The sequence below is a fragment of the Eretmochelys imbricata genome, chromosome 2 (genome assembly GCF_965152235.1).
Source record: "Eretmochelys imbricata isolate rEreImb1 chromosome 2, rEreImb1.hap1, whole genome shotgun sequence".
NCBI classification, from domain to species: Eukaryota; Metazoa; Chordata; order Testudines; family Cheloniidae; genus Eretmochelys; species Eretmochelys imbricata.
The window spans coordinates 41,084,531-41,103,416 of NC_135573.1; the positions used below are offsets into that span (position 1 = coordinate 41,084,531).

General features: G+C 43.5%; 1 protein-coding gene across 1 annotated transcript in view; it reads right to left on the reverse strand.

Annotated features, from left to right (window-relative positions):
• Nucleotides 1-18,886, reverse strand: part of LAPTM4B (lysosomal protein transmembrane 4 beta) — a 126,889-nt gene that overhangs the window by 78,421 nt on the left and 29,582 nt on the right. The window contains exons 3-4 of the mRNA XM_077808921.1: nucleotides 4,754-4,827; nucleotides 3,630-3,752 (exon numbers count right to left, since the gene is read on the reverse strand). Coding sequence (XP_077665047.1) covers nucleotides 3,630-3,752; nucleotides 4,754-4,827 — 197 coding nt within the window. The remainder of the gene's footprint in view (nucleotides 1-3,629; nucleotides 3,753-4,753; nucleotides 4,828-18,886) is intronic.

Here is an 18,886-nt window from a genome sequence, read left to right on the forward strand (position 1 = left end):
CCCACCCACGTTTGTAATCTATTTGTCGTTTACTTATTCTTCTGCCTTCACATCCAAGTGTAATTTCATCTGTGAATTTCTTTAAAATGGCCTGTACTCCTGCATTCAGATCACTACAGAGGATATTTAGGAGAGCAAGATTCCTGTGATAGCCCACTCTCATTGACTTGATAGAATGCCACCTACCACGACTTGGTACATTAGTGTTCATCATTACTCTGCCTGCTGCTTCTCATTACTCTTTATTTATAGTTCTCTAGCTAGTTTTCCATCCAATGACAGAATTCATATCCAAGCCAATTTGAATTCAATTTTTCCAGGTAAATTTTGTGAGACAGCTGCAAACTAAGTTTCCGCTCAGTACTCTAACTCTGTCTCAACCCTGACCTGGAGGGGCCAACTCTTGGGGTGTGGATAGGTCAGCCCATTCAAGGCTCGTCATCACAAGAAAACATTAGGGTTTGAGAAGCACATTGGCTCATATGATGCTGGCTGATTGGCTGTCTTGCATAGATCAGGGCAAACAGTGTTCAGCCAGTTAAATTTTGCAATAACATTTTCTAGTAACAAACTCTCTGCCCCTGGACTTTCTCCTGAGACACCTAACAATGAAGGTGCCAAATGGAATAGTTGCTTTTTGTGATGCAAACTCTTGCCCACTAGAATCTGGGCTGAAACCACCAAGTCCATTCACACAGGCAACCAAATAGTCATGAAATAATAACCGAGCTGGGCTGATTTCAGCCAATGATTCTGAATCCAATATCAATCCTCTAAGCATCTGCTTCTCTCAATATACTCCTTCTCCAACATAAAATAATGCTAATGATGTTTAGGAACATAATGACACAAGGTGCCCCTTCCAGTCCTGTAACCTTTCGGTGGCTAGAGCTTACTTCACTGCCCTTCTCCTAGTGCAGGGGTTCTCAAACTGGGGGTCGGGACCCCTCAGGGGGTCATGAGGTAATTACATTGGGGGTGGGTTGCAAGCCGTCAGCTTCCACCCCAAACCTGGCTTTGCCGCCAGCATTTATAATGGTGTTAAACATATATAAAAAAAGTGTTTTTAATTTATAAGGGGGAGGGGGGGTGTCACAGTCAGAGGCTTGCTATGTGAAAGGGGCCACCGGTACAAAAATTTGAGAACCAGTGTCCTAGTGCTTAAACAGAACTCCAATAGAAAAGTACATGGTGACTCAGAATTCAGTAATTGAGGGTTTTCAGCAAAGATTGCACAAGGTCAACCTCCCCACAATCAAGTCCAAAAAGAACAAAAAGGAATGAATTTAAGAATTAAGTACCAACTTCATAAGATCTTACAATGATAATAAATAAATAAATAAATAAATAAGAGGCTTAATTTCTATTACAGAACCAGGCTACTTTGTCATCCACAAACATTATCTTCACAGTTATATATAAATATAAACAAAAGAAACAGTAAATCTAAAGACAGGTTTCAGAGTAGCAGCCATGTTAGTCTGTATCTGCAAAAAGAAAAGGAGGACTTGTAGCACCTTAGAGACTAACAAATTTTGTTTGAGCATAAGCTTTTGTGAGCTACAGCTCACTTCATCGGATGTTTTTCCACTGAATGCTTCCGATGAAGTGAGCTGTAGCTCACGAAAGCTTATTCTCAAACAAAATTTGTTAGTCTCTAAGGTGCCACAAGTCCTCCTTTTTTTTAGTAAATCTAAAGAGGTTAACCCACACAAACACAGTGAGAAGTAACTCAGAGTTCCAAAAACTTATTCATAGATTCACAGATATTTAGGTCAGAAGGGACCATTATGATCATCTAGTCTGACCTCCTGCACAACGCAGGCCACAGAATCTCACCCACCACTCCTCCGAAAAACCTCTCACCTATGTCTGAGCTATTGAAGTCCTCAAATCGTGGTTTAAAGACTTCAAGGAGCAGAGAATCCTCCAGCAAGTGACCCGTGCCCTATGCTACAGAGGAAGGCGAAAAACCTCCAGGGCCTCTTCCAATCTGCCCTGGAGGAAAATTCCTTCCCGACCCCAAATATGGCAATCAGCTAAACCCTGAGCATATGGGCAAGATTCACCAGCCAGATACTACAGAAAATTCTTTCCTGGGTAACTCAGATCCCATCCCATCTAATATCCCATCACAGGCCATTGGGCCTATTTACCATGAATATTTAATTACCAAAATCATGTTATCCCATCATACCATCTCCTCCATAAACTTATCGAGTTTAATCTTAAAGCCAGATAGATCTTTTGCCCCCACTGCTTCCCTTGGAAGGCTATTCCAAAACTTCACTCCTCTGATGGTTAGAAACCTTTGTCTAATTTCAAGTCTAAACTTCCTGGTGGCCAGTTTATATCCATTTGTTGTTGTATCCACATTGGTACTGAGCTTAAATAATTCCTCTCCCTCTCCGGTATTTATCCCTCTGACATATTAGATTGAGTTCCCCCCAAATTAGTCTTTATTCACCAACTCTGTACAGTCTGCTGCGTCAAAAGCACTGCAACAATATCTCTCCTCTTGCTTGCAGAAATCTCCAACTGGAATTCATGAAGACTTTTTCTCCTCATCTGCTGGACTGTGGAACTATTCAATTAGCTAGTCAGCTAACTAATTAACCCACCAATCAGTATTAAGTATATATATGAAAAGCCCTGTTACAAGAAAAATACAAAACTGAGTCTAGCAAAATATAGATGACCCTTTCCCCATCATCACAGTTAAATATTTATATATATAAAAAAAGAGTTGGTGAACTATATCAGTGAAAACAATTTAACTAAGACAATTTGGATAAAATCAAACAACATTCAAGGTATACAATTAAAATGAAAGAAGTTAGAGGAAATTGGGAGGGAAAATATTCTATAACACTGCCAGTGCTTCTTTGCATTAGAAAGTTAACCGACAGCTGCAAAATGATTCAAAGTTAGAGAAAATCTGCTTTTCTTCTCCCAACCCACGCAGGTCACATATCCTTTTATTAAGCAGCTACCATGGTGTCTAGGAGTCCAGCTATAGGGAACCTACTGAGCATGCCCAAAACTACCATACCCTCCAGAAACTTCTGGGTGAGGAATGGTAATTGTGCATCAGCCTAACAACGAACCAGACACCACTCATTCCTCTCACCCACTTATCTCTGTAAGAGATCTAGAGAGATCTCCCTATTTGGCTTGTGGCTTCCATCATCAAATCCAGTCACCTGCTATTGCAGGCGACCCTGCCTTTTAATCACGTTCACACTTATATAGCCCTGTAAAACTTCAAGACAGTATACAAATATGTTAACTAATTAGTCCTTCCAACATTCCTGTGAGGTAATTAAATGAGCAGAGGCAGTGCTAGCCCATTTTGACCCACCCCCAAACACATAATAAAAAGCAAACAAGGGGTTCCCTTGAGCTGCTTGGGGCTCTAAGCAATTGTTTAGTCTGCTTATGCCTAGCAGCGGCTCTGTAAATGAGTACCCCATTTTACAGATTGGCAAAGTAAAGCTGAGAGGGAGCATGACTTGCCAAAAACTGTCCTGGAAGTCAGTGGAAAAGCCTTGGATTAGAATGCAGGATGAAATGTGTTTCCAAAGTTTTCTCTAGATCATGAAAATGACGGTTCACTTCAAGTGATTTACCAGCTGTCGTAGATAGTCTTGAATTGTGTTTGGATAAACGAGCACACTGATGGCAACCAGCGTGTTGAGGGCGAAGTCAAAGATCTGGTAACAGAAGAAAGGGATGATCCAGGCTGCATGTTGCTATAAAAATATAAAAAAAGAACAGTTGCAGGTTAAAGCATAAAACTATTATTTCCTTATGTTTCAAAAATCCATAGTGGAACTAACAATGCAATGAAATACTCTTTAACTGTGTTTCCCAGGGGGAAGATTACTTGTTAAATCTGCTAAAAATTATGATATGCAGCCAAAGATGCTGGGCAGCAAAACTGAGATAAATTAAAGTGTATGAGTCTACTGAGAACTTATAGAGGAACAGGTTTAAAAATAATAATTAAAAAAAAAAAAATCAATCACACAGTACTGACTTGGCTTCCTAAAATACCAAACTTTTGAGTGGGATTAATATAAATACATTCTTTGAGACAAATCCCAGTCCCAGGGAAGTAAATGGGAAAAAAGTCCATTCACTTTTATAAAAACCAAGATTTGGCCATTTCCATTTAAAGTTTGCCCATATTGTACCAAAAGATCTCACATTTGAAACTGCAGACAATGAATACAGTTAGACAATCTCAGGCTATGTCTACGTTAGCACTTTTGTCGGTAAAACTTTTGTCGGTCAAAAAAGTGTGAAAAAAACCACACCCCTGACCAACAAAAGTTTCACTGACAAAAGCACCGGTGTGAATAGCGGTATGTCGGTGAGAGATGCTCTCCTGCCAACATAGCTACCACCACTCGTTAGGGGAGCTCTCCTGCTGGCATAGGGCAGCTACAGGGGGAGACCTTACAGTGGCACAGCTGCAGCGGTACACCTGAGCCACTGTGAGTTCCGTGGTGTAGAGACAGCCTTCGTCTTGCATTCCCCCAATCAGCATGGCATCACTTGACACAATCAGATCTCAACAAACGTAAAGGTTTCCTATAATCTCATAGGATAAATGAAATTGCTATATAAATCTTACAACAAACAAAAAATGTTAGGAGACAGGGTTTTAAATTTCTGCTTCTTAGGAGTTTCATAGGCAGAATGATTTAGGTGGATGAAGATCAACTTTTTGTTTAATCGTATCGATTACCTTATATGCTCCATATGTAGCCATCGCACAGATCAGAATCATAAGGAGAGAAATTGCAGTGGCAATGCACATATCTGAAATAGATAAATTAGAGTGATTGCAGGTAAATACGCAGCTCTGTGTTGCTATTTTGCCAACTGTCTAATGCAGCATTTCCCACAGTGGACAAAAGACTAGGTGGGAAGGCAGGTGGTGCTGACACACCATTCCATTGTCTCAGGCTATTTTTTTTTTTTTTAAAAAAGCACGTCTTTAGCTAGGGGTGTCAAATGTATAGCCTTCTGGCAGGATCCTGCCCACAGAACAATTTCATCCAGCCCAAGGACTTCCCATGAATCTTTGGGCTTTTTCTGCACAATCCAGAGTCCATTTCGTGATGTGGCAGACCAAGTGCCAGCTCTTTTCAAGGCTTTAGGCGTTGGCCAAGCACTAACACATTCATTGCTGGAAACCAGTCTGTTTCACCTGTGTGTTGGTAGGGTTAAGATAGGTACTAGACTTATAACAAAGTGTTTAGTGTTAGACTTTATGAAATGCATGTAAATTGCTGCATACATTAATTTCACTTATATCTTTATCACTTGCTATAAAGGTAATATTTATGTTTTTGCTTTATAACTGTAAAAAAAAAGTTTGCTCTGAAACTGTGCACCCAGTCAGGAGGGTGCGTCTCCTGCCCATGAAGAAGGCTATCAAAACACTAAAGGGACCACTGTGGGACATCACAAAGAACTTTGTTAATTACACCCTAGAGCCCATGAAGAGACTATGTGCAAAAGGGCTCGTCCCATCAGCCTGAATTCTGGAAGAAGGAAATAAAAATAGCTGACAAGAAAATTTTTCATCTCTTTGGCTGTTTGGACTCTCTCAGGGCTCAAGCTACGAAACAGAAGCAGAGATCTCCAGGGTCAACCTGGGTTATCCCTAATAGACATTCAGAGCTGACAGATTACGATCACTGTCACCTTTTAAAACCATAGACTAAGTCATTTGTGTACATATGCTTGCCTGCTTTAACCTTGTAATAACTAATAAATTGTAATAAATAATAATTTATGACCTAGTTAATAAATCTTTAACTCATTTATTACAGGACTGGCTACAAGTATTGTCTTTGGTGAGAGATGTAAGGTACTAATTGACCTGGGGTAAGTGACTGGTTTCTTGGGCCTGGAAGCAACCCGAGTATCTTGTGATCTTTGGTATACAGCAACCATCTATCACTAAGTCCAACTTTCCTGGGTGGCAAGCAAGAGGCTCAAGTGGACTGTCTGTGACTCCATGGTAAGACTGTTATAGTGCTTTAGGAAGTCACACTTGTTACTGGGTTGGTGAAATTTAACTATAGAACATACAACCAGTTCGGGGTCTCTGCCCTGTTTCTTGACAGTACACCCTGAGGTTGGCATTCCTGTTTGTAAGCAGAAAGAAAAGGAGTCCTTGTGGCACCTTAGAGACTAACCAATTTATTTGAGCATGAGCTTTCGTGAGCTACAGCTCACTTCATCAGATGCATACCGTGGAAACTGCAGCAGACTTTATATATACACAGAGAATATGAAACAATACCTCCTCCCACCCCACTGTCCTGCTGGTAATAGCTTATCTAAAGTAATCTTCAGGTTAGGCCATTTCCAGCACAAATCCAGGTTTTCTCACCCTCCACCCCCCCCACACAAATTCGCTCTCCTGCTGGTGATAGCCCATCCAAAGTGACAACTCTTTACACAATGTGCATGATAATCAAGTTAGGCCATTTCCTGCACAAATCCAGGTTCTCTCACTCCCTCACCCCCCTCCAAAAACCCACCCCCATACACACACAAACTCACTCTCCTGCTGGTAATAGCTCATCCAAACTGACCACTCTCCAAGTTTAAATCCAAGTTAAACCAGAACATCTGGGGGGGGGGGGGTAGGAAAAAACAAGAGGAAATAGGCTACCTTGCATAATGACTTAGCCACTCCCAGTCTCTATTTAAGCCTAAATTAATAGTATCCAATTTGCAAATGAATTCCAATTCAGCAGTTTCTCGCTGGAGTCTGGATTTGAAGTTTTTTTGTTTTAAGATAGCGACCTTCATGTCTGTGATTGCGTGACCAGAGAGATTGAAGTGTTCTCCGACTGGTTTATGAATGTTATAATTCTTGACATCTGATTTGTGTCCATTTATTCTTTTACGTAGAGACTGTCCAGTTTGACCAATGTACATGGCAGAGGGGCATTGCTGGCACATGATGGCATAAATCACATTGGTGGATGTGCAGGTGAACGAACCTCTGATAGTGTGGCTGATGTTATTAGGCCCTGTGATGGTGTCCCCTGAATAGATATGTGGGCACAATTGGCAACGGGCTTTGTTGCAAGGATAAGTTCCTGGGTTAGTGGTTCTGTTGTGTGGTATGTGGTTGTTGGTGAGTATTTGCTTCAGGTTGCGGGGCTGTCTGTAGGCAAGGACTGGCCTGTCTCCCAAGATTTGAGAGAGTGTTGGGTCATCCTTTAGGAGAGGTTGTAGATCCTTAATAATGCGTTGGAGGGGTTTTAGTTGGGGGCTGAAGGTGACGGCTAGTGGCGTTCTGTTATTTTCTTTGTTAGGCCTGTCCTGTAATAGGTAACTTCTGGGAACTCTTCTGGCTCTATCAATCTGTTTCTTTACTTCCGCAGGTGGGTATTGTAGTTGTAAGAAAGCTTGACAGAGATCTTGTAGGTGTTTGTCTCTGTCTGAGGGGTTGGAGCAAATGCGGTTGTATCGCAGAGCTTGGCTGTAGACGATGGATCGTGTGGTGTGGTCAGGGTGAAAGCTGGAGGCATGCAGGTAGGAATAGCGGTCAGTAGGTTTCCAGTATAGGGTGGTGTTTATGTGACCATTGTTTATTAGCACTGTAGTGTCCAGGAAGTGGATCTCTTGTGTGGACTGGACCAGGCTGAGGTTGGTGGTGGGATTTGTGCAGGAAATGGCCTAACTTGATTATCATGCACATTGTGTAAAGAGTTGTCACTTTGGATGGGCTATCACCAGCAGGAGAGCGAATTTGTGTGTGGGGGGTGGAGGGTGAGAAAACCTGGATTTGTGCTGGAAATGGCCTAACCTGAAGATTACTTAAGATAAGCTATTACCAGCAGGACAGTGGGGTGGGAGGAGGTATTGTTTCATATTCTCTGTGTATATATAAAGTCTGCTGCAGTTTCCACGGTATGCATCTGATGAAGTGAGCTGTAGCTCACGAAAGCTCATGCTCAAATAAATTGGTTAGTCTCTAAGGTGCCACAAGTACTCCTTTTCTTTTTGCGAATACAGACTAACACGGCTGTTACTCTGAAACCTGTTTGTAAGCCACTCCAGACAGCATGACGACACATGCTACAGGAGTGCGACTTGGAGAGCACCAGTGCGCTCTAACTCCCCTGTGTAGACCCTCCTAGTATACATTGATGTAGACCTCTTTCTGACAGGACTATGTCAATGTGCCCTAAGGAACATTTTGTGTGTGCCAGCAGGGTCCACACAGAGGACTTAGAGCACAACACACTGGTGCGTTCTACAGATCACACCCCATAGTCCAGACTCTGGCACAGCAATCATGCCAAGCCTCGCATGCAGATTAAGAACCACTTGGTCTGTTTAAGAGGCACTAGAGAGGCATAAGTCTGACAGAAAAAAGGTATTTGTCCAGGCGAGGGAAAATGGCACTGAAAAATGCTGGAGAGCAGATATCCCAGCCTGGCTAGCTGAAGAAAAGGAAATATCAATAAATAAAAGGGTGAATGTAAGTACTTACCAACATGGTTTTTAATTTCTATTTCAATTATTTTTCCTGAATGTGTCCAAAGTCAAGTGGCAGACCTGCCACATGAAATGAGTTTGACACCTCTGCTGTAGATATTATGGTTGCTAAAAGAGCCTTCCCAATGTGAAATGTGCATAGCCCATCCCATGATGGACAATGTACACATTAAAATACATAGGCCTTTAACGTATAGTGATGTTACAGAGAGGATGTGATCGATTTCATTTTCCTGAAGTGGAGGCTCAGCTTTCAAGAGTTGGGGGAACACTTGTTTAGCGAAGTATATTTTGCCTATGTTGAGGCACTAGCTAGTCTAAGAGCAATCAGCTCGTGACAAATGGAATCAAACTCAAACTGATTCCCCTCGGGCCAGGATTTTACCCAAGGAATTCAGATTCTGTTTTGCAACTCAAAGAAAGGATAGCCAGGCTAACACTGGTCTTGAAAAGAAATCAAAATGAATACACAGCTACCATCTTCTCTGTTTTTGTCATAATGAATACACCAAAACTCAAAAGGTCGGTGGCAACTTAAAGAAAAAGCACTTTATAAAACCAAGCAGAAGAGCCAGAGGCATCTTATAGCAGAAACAACAACTTTAAAAACCCTCATTCATAACAAAATCACCACACAAACTAAGATGTCGATGTATCTGATACACCTGTTATGAACAGCAGAAGTTTGGGAAGAAACTACCCCCAAAAAAACCTGTGTTTGTGTGTGCGCACGCAAAGGAAAAGGCGGCACAAGTAGAATTGTTAGAAACTTGACATATTTTAAGGTTTTGATGGGAGTTGCAAGAGGATATCGGTCTTTTGCTTCCCTAATCCCAGACATTTTGATTCACTTTTTCACTTGCCCACCTTTAATACAGAAAGTTTAAATGTAAGATGGGGAATGTGTGGACATCGCATCCATTTTTCTGAGGCACTAGCAAACATTGGAAAGAAAGGAGAGGGAATAGGATATGCAGAGAACCCAACACCTAGAGATCTTGACTCATCCATGGGGTACATTTTATTTATAGAGATGCTGATTAACTCAAGAAGAAAAAAGCACCCATCAAAACACAGCTATGTTAAGCAGGAACCACAACCCTGCATTCCTCCTTTTGCCGTTACCTTTGCTCATTTACACAAACTGCTCAGTACCATGACAGTGAATACATCACTTTAAAACTAAAAATGACTTTGAGCAAACTTGGTATGAGTACACTAACTAAAGAAAGGGATTGGTTTAGACTTCGTGGCATTAGTGCTCCTCACCTGTGCTGATCAAAGAAGAATTAGATCAGTCGCAGACTTTTGTTATTGAAATTCTTCAGTCTGGGTCCAGCAGTGTCCATGTCCCAGGACAAGCTCTTACCCATCCCCTGCCCATTCACTTTATCCATTTTCAATTCTGTTGCAGGAAGGTCCAATGACCAGAGGTCAAGGTGTGGTCGTACAGTTTCTGCCAGCCTAGTCATCCCAGTGGGTGCCCCGGCTGCAGCCTTAAACTGCCCCCTCAGCACATGCTCAGATTGCTCCCCCAGAGGTGGACCCAATCCTACACATTCTATTGGGTCCTGACTCAAGGCCCTAAGGGTTTATCAAAACATCTGGCCCAGTTATTGAGCTACCCCAAATTATGTTTTCCCCTGGGTCACTTCCTACCAGTCTGGAGCTCCTCAGTTTCGGGCAAGACGGCCGCTGGCTTAGGAGGATAATCCTTGGTGTCTCAGCCTCCTGTTCAATCTCTTTTAGCTCCCAAAGAATGGAGAATCCAAATCCTAGAGCAACCTTCACAAAGTTGCTGCCACTTCTGACACAGCTCTCAGCATCAGCCTTGCTTCCTGGTGCAGCAAACAGCACCTTCCCCTTCTCGGGACAACCAGGGTCCTTTTAAACTGTCCCTATGCTCGGAGCATGCCCTGCACCTGTTGAGGGGTGGAGTCATCCTTGTCCAGTATTGCTCTACTCCCAGCCCTGGTTCATTGTGGGGCCTGTAGACCCCATCACAAAGACCAATCACTCATTCATTGTTTTGAGCAGAAATTGTTTTTAGTTTTAATTTATGACTGACATAGCACTGTGATAGGACTTGTTCTACTAGTGACATCAGTGTCATTTCAATGCCAGAATCTCAGAAACTGCTATAAAATGTGACACTTCTGCTTTGATCTGATGTGCTTGCGCTCTCTCTCTAGCTACATCAAGCCCTAGTTGGCTCATTCAGGCTCTTTTTTATTCAAAAGCCCATCAGCACTTTTGAGTTGTCAGCTTAAATTAATTAGAACTGAAACTAGATATTTAGCATACTAACAAGTACCCTTGAGTGCTCTTTCATAGTAACTAATCATGCAATGCATTCTATTGTGTTAGTGATTATCAGCTGAGATGTACTGCTACTGTTTCTGTGTCATATTTATTATTGCCTAAAGTAGATTTTTGAAGCACTTTTTTATACAAGCAGTAAGAGACCCAATCAGTGCATTTTAAACTAAACCTCCTTAATTTTTGAAGTTAGATCGTATTTTTCTGATTGTCTTTACTTCCTGCTTTAGGGAGAAGACACAGCTGATGTTATTGAGGACTGCTGGCACATATTCAGCCTAATTCATCCAGAGAGTCTGCAACTTGATCAGCCCTGGGAATGAGACCAGGAGTGGAAATGAGAAAGAAAATTGGAGGACAGCACCTGCAGGAAGCAAAGGCAGGCGCTCCCCCTAAGACTGGAGCTTCCTTCAGGGTCCTGAATGCAGTAATCATCCCACTTGCTCTCCTGGTCTTACTACCTATCTCACTCACAGGATTGCTTACCCTGAAGATGGGTGAAAAGGTCTGAGAGTGGCAGACAGTGCTACAGGTGTAGGAAACAAGGAGAAGTAAATAGATGATGGCAGGTAACATGGAAAATTTCAAGTCCTTGAGCTTGGATCCAACACAGGCACTGAGAACTTTAATCTACTGTCTCTTCACCTGCTGGAGTCCTAGACCTCATCCCTGGCTCACAGCTAAGGGTGACTCCTGACATCAAAAGCAGTATCCCTTTCTTCCAAGCTCTCAGGGTGAACTGTGTGCATCTCCTGCACGGCTGCTCTCTATCATGACAGACCCACTGCTTGGAAGTTGCCCAACGTTATGCACAGAGCATCACTGAAAGAAGGAAGAAAAAATAGTGAGAGAACATGAAGGATAGGGATGTTTTTTTTTCTTTAAACCAAGTCTGGTTATTTACTTCAGCTAATATTACTATTTTGAAGCCATTTAAACAGTTTTCTGCTGTTCTCATCTTAACTTAGACATGTAAACATTTTGGGGCAGAGACATGGGTGAAGTCATGGCCTCACTGAAATCAATGGCAAAATTCCCATTTACTTCTATTGAGCCTGGATTTCACCCTCCATCTTCACTGACTTCGTAAAGTATCATGTACATATATGGCACTGTATAAGTAACAAATACATAAATAAATAACAGTTATAAATAAAAACAACAGACAATACTAGTAACCTGACATGAGAAGCAACACAGCTGTTGCACTATTAACATGTCAGGGTCATGGTCTATGGAAATAGACAAACTGAGCAGGAGTCTCAAGTTAAGCCAATAAAACCCTCTGGAATTTCAGGTTTATTTACAGTTATTTCCATTCCCTGTATGCAGCGTATCAGACTTTAAAAACCCAAACAAGTACACAGGGCAGCTCTCACCTCTCCAGCTGATCTAGTTTGCATATTCTTATCTATTCACAGGGTCCCTAAAAATAGGGGTGCTTCTCTCGAGGGCTCAGTCTACTGAACCCAGCAGTGCCAATGTCAAGGGCAAATAGGAGGCTTCAAGTTTTCCCTCAGGCACCTTTAGCTCAGGGATGTGTGTGAGAGGTACAGACTGCCAAGTTACGTGCTCTGGTACCTTCCCAGCATGCCTGCCTTGGCAGTTCCTTTGCCATTATGTCCCTTTCCTGTCTCCAAAATGGAAAGGAGAAACATCACCCTCAATTAGCCACGAAAACCCCACCTTCCCCCCCATTCACTTCAGACCCTTGAGAACGCAATAGTCCTTCACAATCCTGCAGTTTATAAATGTTTCCTCTATTCATTGGGAGCACCTATGTCATACTGATGTTTATAAAGTTAGAACGTTTGAAGAAACTGTGTCCTGAGTGCGATGGGAATTTTCTCAACTACTGTTAATGCAAGTCTGAAAGTGCTCCATAAGCCACACTTACTCCCACCTACAAATACAAAAAGATACAATCCTAGCCTCATTGACTTTAATGACAACTCTCCCTGACTTCAACAGAGCCAGGATTTCATCCATCATGACTAATCGTGGACAGGTTTGTGTCTACCTGAAACTTTAAGGCCTGATTTTCAGTGACTTGGCTTCTGTTTTGGGAGGCGTGGAACAACAATTTTGCACCCACAACTTGTGCCTGCAATAGAATGTGGTCTCAAATACTAATAATTAGAAGTCTATTATACTTCTACCTAGAATTCATTGCCAGCAAAAAAAAACAACCACCAACCACAACCAACAACAACCACCACCCACCACCCAAACACCCCACCCAAGTAGGCAATGATTTTGGAATGCAAAATTTTACTCAAAAAAAACAGGTTGGTTGAAACCCAACAGAACATAAGGCCCTAAAAAACATGACAATTGATTAATTTTGTAGTTTTCAAACATATTATGTATTGTGCATGTTTTGCATATGAAACATGCAAAAAATATATAAAACATTTCTTTTGAACAAGACCAGTAAAAAAGGGCAAGGTGTGATGAGAATATTAATGTGAACATTTGCCTGCGTACTTTATCTCAAACAGAAAATACCAAGGTTTAAACAATCCTAGTCATAAATTTAAAAAACCCTCTCTCTGAACAGAGATTGAAAGTAATTTGAATAGCAAATTAATTAAATTAGCCGTCTGTACTTCATAAATCATGAAAATCAAGCAAGCAAATGATCAGAATGAAAGGAGAATTCTCAAGGTCCATTTGTAATTAGGAACCATTTCACTTTCAGTTATTCTCAAATGGATGTGAGGTTACTCAGACTACAAGCCATCCTTTACTCTTTTAGACTTCATCTCTGAAGGCCACAGAGAAAACAGGATTTTCAAATCAAGATAGAAATCCCAAATGTAGTTGGTCTGACAGCTACAGTATTACAAAACAGAATTATTATTTTAAAGCCTCCAGCACTGGCAGACCTCTAATGTCAGCTATATAAAACCCACACTGATAGCAATCATTGCAAGGTTAATCTCCAAGAATTAGGACAGGACAGTCAGTTTTAGTATGTCAGTTTCAGCTAGGTTCCATTTGAATCTGTTATAGCCCTGATTATCTTACACCCAATCATATAAAAAGATTGATAGATAAGATTTTTTCCAGTCAAAACACATTAAAAAAGTAATAAGCCCCATATATTTAAATTTTTGGCGTATGAACCTTAAAGAATGTGTGAAAATAAACATCATTTTGATATGCCATTTGAAGTGACACAATAGAGGCTCTGATGCAAGCTCTCTAATTTTCACATTCAGAGACACTGAAGTCAATGGGAAAATTCCTGTGGAATTCAACCAGAGCAATGCAAGGGCCTAGGCCTTTTACTATAAGCACTTGTGTTACAATATATACACATTGTCCCATCTGCTTAGTGTATGGAAACAGCTTCCTCCATATTCCAGTGAAGTGTTTAGTGTAATAGTCAATCACTTAGATCCAGAATAGTGTTTTATGAATCAGCAGGAAAGTAGCTACAGAAATATGGATACATAGATCTTAGTTTTAAAACTAATCACTTAAGCTAAGAAGATTTCCTATCAAATATTTAAAAATTAATTTTTAAAAACTCACAAATATTAATGGAGGGGAAAAAGTGTTTTCCCCCATGTGACAGGGTATATCAGATCCTCTGAGGCCCCCTGCTAGAGGCCTGGTGGCCCTGCCACACCCCGCCCCAGAAAAGGGCAGTGGAGAGGGTCCTCTAAGCTGCCTAGAGTAGCTGTGTGGGACACAGCCAACCAGGGCCCAGAAGATCAGTATAAAAAGAACTACAGGGCCAGAGTAAGTTCCAGTTCCTTGCTAGAGCTGGAGTATCATGGATGGTGTGTGGCTGGCTGAGGGAGCTGCAGGACCTCCAACCAGGTACTGCTGCCAGAAACCAGGGAGAGCAAGAAGGATCTCTGAGCTGGTTGCGGGGACTTGATCAGGACAAGGTCCTGAGGTAAAGGTGAAGATGGCGCAGTACCACAGGGAAGTGGCCCAGGGAATTAGAGGAGCAGTGCAACTTAGATAAAGGGACACAGTGGACAGCTGCTATCTACAGGGTCCCTGGGCTGGGATCCAGAGTAGTGAGAGGTCCCAGATTCCCCCCAATGCCCTTTAGCCACTGGGGGAAGTGGCCTGGACATTGAGGCATTGCAGAGGGGGAACTGAACTACAGCGGTCCAACCGGAGAGCTGCAGCCAGAAAGGCCCTAAGAGGGCGAAGACTGTCACCAGGGAGGGAGCACTGCTCTATCCCGGAGCAGGGACCACTTGTGGGAGATGTTACAGAGGGCACTGAGAGACACCCTTGTTGAACTTGTACCCTGGATGGGGTTTTGCTGTCATCACACAGCGTGAGACTCAGCTGGAAGGCTGAGTCACTGAAGACACATGACAAAGGGGGTGTGCGCAGGTACATGTACTTGGCCAAGGGGATGCTCGCAAAAGGTGAGTGAACCCTGTCACACCCCATAAGAGGATAGAAGGTTTTGGTAAAAGAAATGGATCTGGATCTGTGCGGGATCATGGGCCTCAAACCTGCACCTGTGGGTAGCCCAGCAGTACTCAGACCAATGCTCTAGCATGCAAAGGGCCCCACCTATAAAGTTCCTGACAGAGTGAAATGTCCAGTCCCACCAATTAGCTGGGAAGCTCTACTTAAACCAGAAAGCATCACAGGAAGTTGTCTGAGAAACTAGAGAAATCCTTGGCTGGTTGCTATTACAGACCCTGCGTACTTGCCAGACTCTGAGTCCTGCCTTTCTGCCTGTGCCTGGTTCCTGTCCTCCTTATCCCAGACCCCTATATTCCTGGTTCCTGCCACGCTCCAGCTCCCTGTTTCTGTGCCCTTCCCCAACCCCTGGCTTGGCATCTAACTCTGTCTCCAGCTCTGATCTTTGGCTTGGCACCTGACTCTGACCCCAGCTCTGGTCCCAGGTGCCTCACTCTAACCATTAGGCATGACCACCCACACCCAGTCCCTACAGCTTGCTCATACCACTATCAACTTCCAAGTCAGCCCACCAGAGGTTGGATCCAGTGGTATTTGCCATACCCTGCAAGTGCAGGTAGATAACTGAGCATTGCTGGTGCAGAACATGCAGCTGGCCACTGAGGATCAGGCATTGTGGGAGCAAGACCATCAACGTCACATGGAAAACGCTGTGAGCCTGTCTGGCTGTGCTGTCACCTGAGCTGGGACCTGCTATCCATCTGCCAAAGTGTTCTGATGGGAGCCACTCCAAATTTCGAGGCTTCATGAAACCATGCTGGCCCTTGTTTTTGCTTCAACCACAAATGTTCGCTCCTGGCCATACCAAGTTAGGCTTGGTAGTCAGCCTGACGACAGGGGAGGTGTTGAACTGGGTCTCTCTCCTGTTGGAGGCCAACAGTCCAGTTCTATCTAACTAGGATGCCATGCCTTCTAGGGGGCAATATCCACAGTCTTCGATGACCCCAACCACGCCCCCCCACTGAAACTCCACAGGGGTTGGGCACAGACACCTTCTACACAGCTCACTTCCAGCAGCTCGGATTGGACATGGAATGGAATGAGGGGGCCCAGTTGTGTCAGTTTCGATGGAGCTTGCAGGACAAGGTTAAGGATGAACTTGAGACCCTAGCGTGTCTGGACATCTTCACAGATCTTGTTATCCATATGGACAATCACCTACATGAATGACAGGAAGAAATGAGAGGGGTGTCACAACTGCTTCACCAGCTGCAGACAGACCTGACCCACCAGCATTTCGCCCCTGGAGAGACAGCATGCTGGCAAAGCCTTAATACATGTTACTACTATGGGGAGCCGGGCCACGCTATCTCCAGTTGCCCCCAAGGAACCCAGGAAACAGTCCAGGGCTGGTGAAGGGGGGCTAGCCTGGGCATCCCAACAGAGTATCCCCCTAAAACCCAAACTGAGGTCCCCATGGAAGCACACGCTGGCTCCCATTGACTGGTACTACACCTGCAAGTACCAGTCAAGTTATGAATTCTGGAGCCTCTCCAACCACCCTCTCTGCAGCAGACCTTTAGCGACTCTCATGCAGTAGACACCTTTAACAATGCAGAAGCAGCCTGGACACTACAGATTCCTCTGTGGCCCAAGGCCATTCCAGACCTGGTAGAGACCATCGACGAGCCGCTGTTATCCTCCACACCAGTGGCCACAGGAACTGTTCCTCTCAAAGTAACTAACCAAGGGCATCAAATGACCCTACAGTTCAGTGCCAGCCATTCCCTGCACTTCCCTCTGATCCTGGGTATCCTGTGGTTGTCCCGCCACAACCCCCTTATCAGCTGGTGCAAACTAAAAATTGAATCTCTCTCAGAATTCTGCCCCCAGCACTGCTTGCCCCCAAAGGTCACACGGGGTAGCTGGCCCAGCAAAGCTGCTGGCTAATTCTGGTCCTTGACTTCATCCAAATACAGTGACTACAAATGTCTTTGAAAAAAAGAACACAAACACCTTGCCCCTGCACAGGGACTATGATTGCCCAATCGAGCTATAACCAGGGGTCAACACTCCGTTTGAGTGGATATATGCCATGTCAGAGCCCAAACCAGCCAAGCTGCGTACCTACTTTCAGGAGAACCTAGCCCAGGACTTTATTCATAAATTCTCTTTGCCTGTGGAGGCGCCAGTCTTCCCTGTTATAAAAGGATGGAAGCCTCTGACTACATGTGGACTATCGGACCCTACATCAGGGCAGTAACAGAAACAGAGACCCATTATCACTAACCTCTGAGCCAATGGATCACATGAGCACCATCTGAGTATCCACAAAACTAGACCTCCAGAGGGCATACAACTTAGTACATGTTAGAGTTGGAGACAATGGAAGACAGCCTTTCAAACATATTATGGTCACTTCAAATATCTCATGATGCCATTTGGTTTGATGAATGTACCCACAACATTCCAGCAATTTATTAATGAGGTATTCTAGGACATTCTGGGCCAATACATAGTAGCAAAACTGGATGATGTACTTATTCGGACAGTGCCGAACAAAATATGCACATCCGTTCCATCCTGAAGCAGCTATGCCAACAAGGCCTCTATGCTAAGCTAGAAAAATGTGCCTTTGATCAGTTCTCCATAGGATGAACCCGAGGAATTTTATCTCCTGCCGGTATCGAAATGGACCTGTGCAAGGTAAACGTAGTCCTTGAGTAGGTGGCGTCATGGAACGTTTGCAAACTAAGTCTTCTGAGGTTTGTAAACTTCTATCGGTAGTTCATCCCAAAGTTCTCGGAGCAGACTGCCCCTTTTGCTGCCATGCTCTGCAAAACCACCAAGTTCCTCTGCTCTCCCTAGGCATATCAGGCCTTCAAGAATTAAAACTGACATTTTCCACCATTCCCATATTGGTCCACCCCAACACCTCACACATCTATCACTGAAGTGGAGACTTCCAGCTGGGAAATCAGAGTGCTATCCCCAAAGCATGGTGCTCAACAACTGCTACATTTGTGTGCCTTCTCTTCCAGGAAAAACACACCTGAAGAACAAATTAAGACCACCTTGTTGCCACTGCCTAGAAGTGTCCCAGTATCCTGTCCAGGTATATACCAATAAGAACCTTGAATATCTGTGTAAGGCAAAGGCCCTTAACCAGCAACAACTTCAATGGGCCTTATTCTTTTTGCTCTTTGGTTTCACAATCTCCTATCATCCAGGAACCAAATATAGCACAGCTAATGCTTTGTCCAGGAAGGGTGAATATTACATTGGCCTAAAGGACTCTAAACCTAAGGACTAAAAATATTTGTATCCTCAAGCCTCGTAACTTTCTGACTGTGGCTCCCTGCCAAGATCCGTTCATTATACAATCAGCCTCAGAACACAAGATCCCTGTAGTCAAACAGGAAGCCATAATTAGGGAACCCCAATGTCCAAGATGGGGTAACTTACATAAAAGGCATATGTTCCTCCCCGGGCTTCCAAGAACTACAACCCTACAAGTATGTCATGACCTCTCCCCCTTCCCCCGTGGCAGGACATTTTGGCTCCTTTAAAACTCAGTCCCTCGTCTCTTCTGGTGGCCTCACGTGCAGGCTACAGTTCAGGCTTA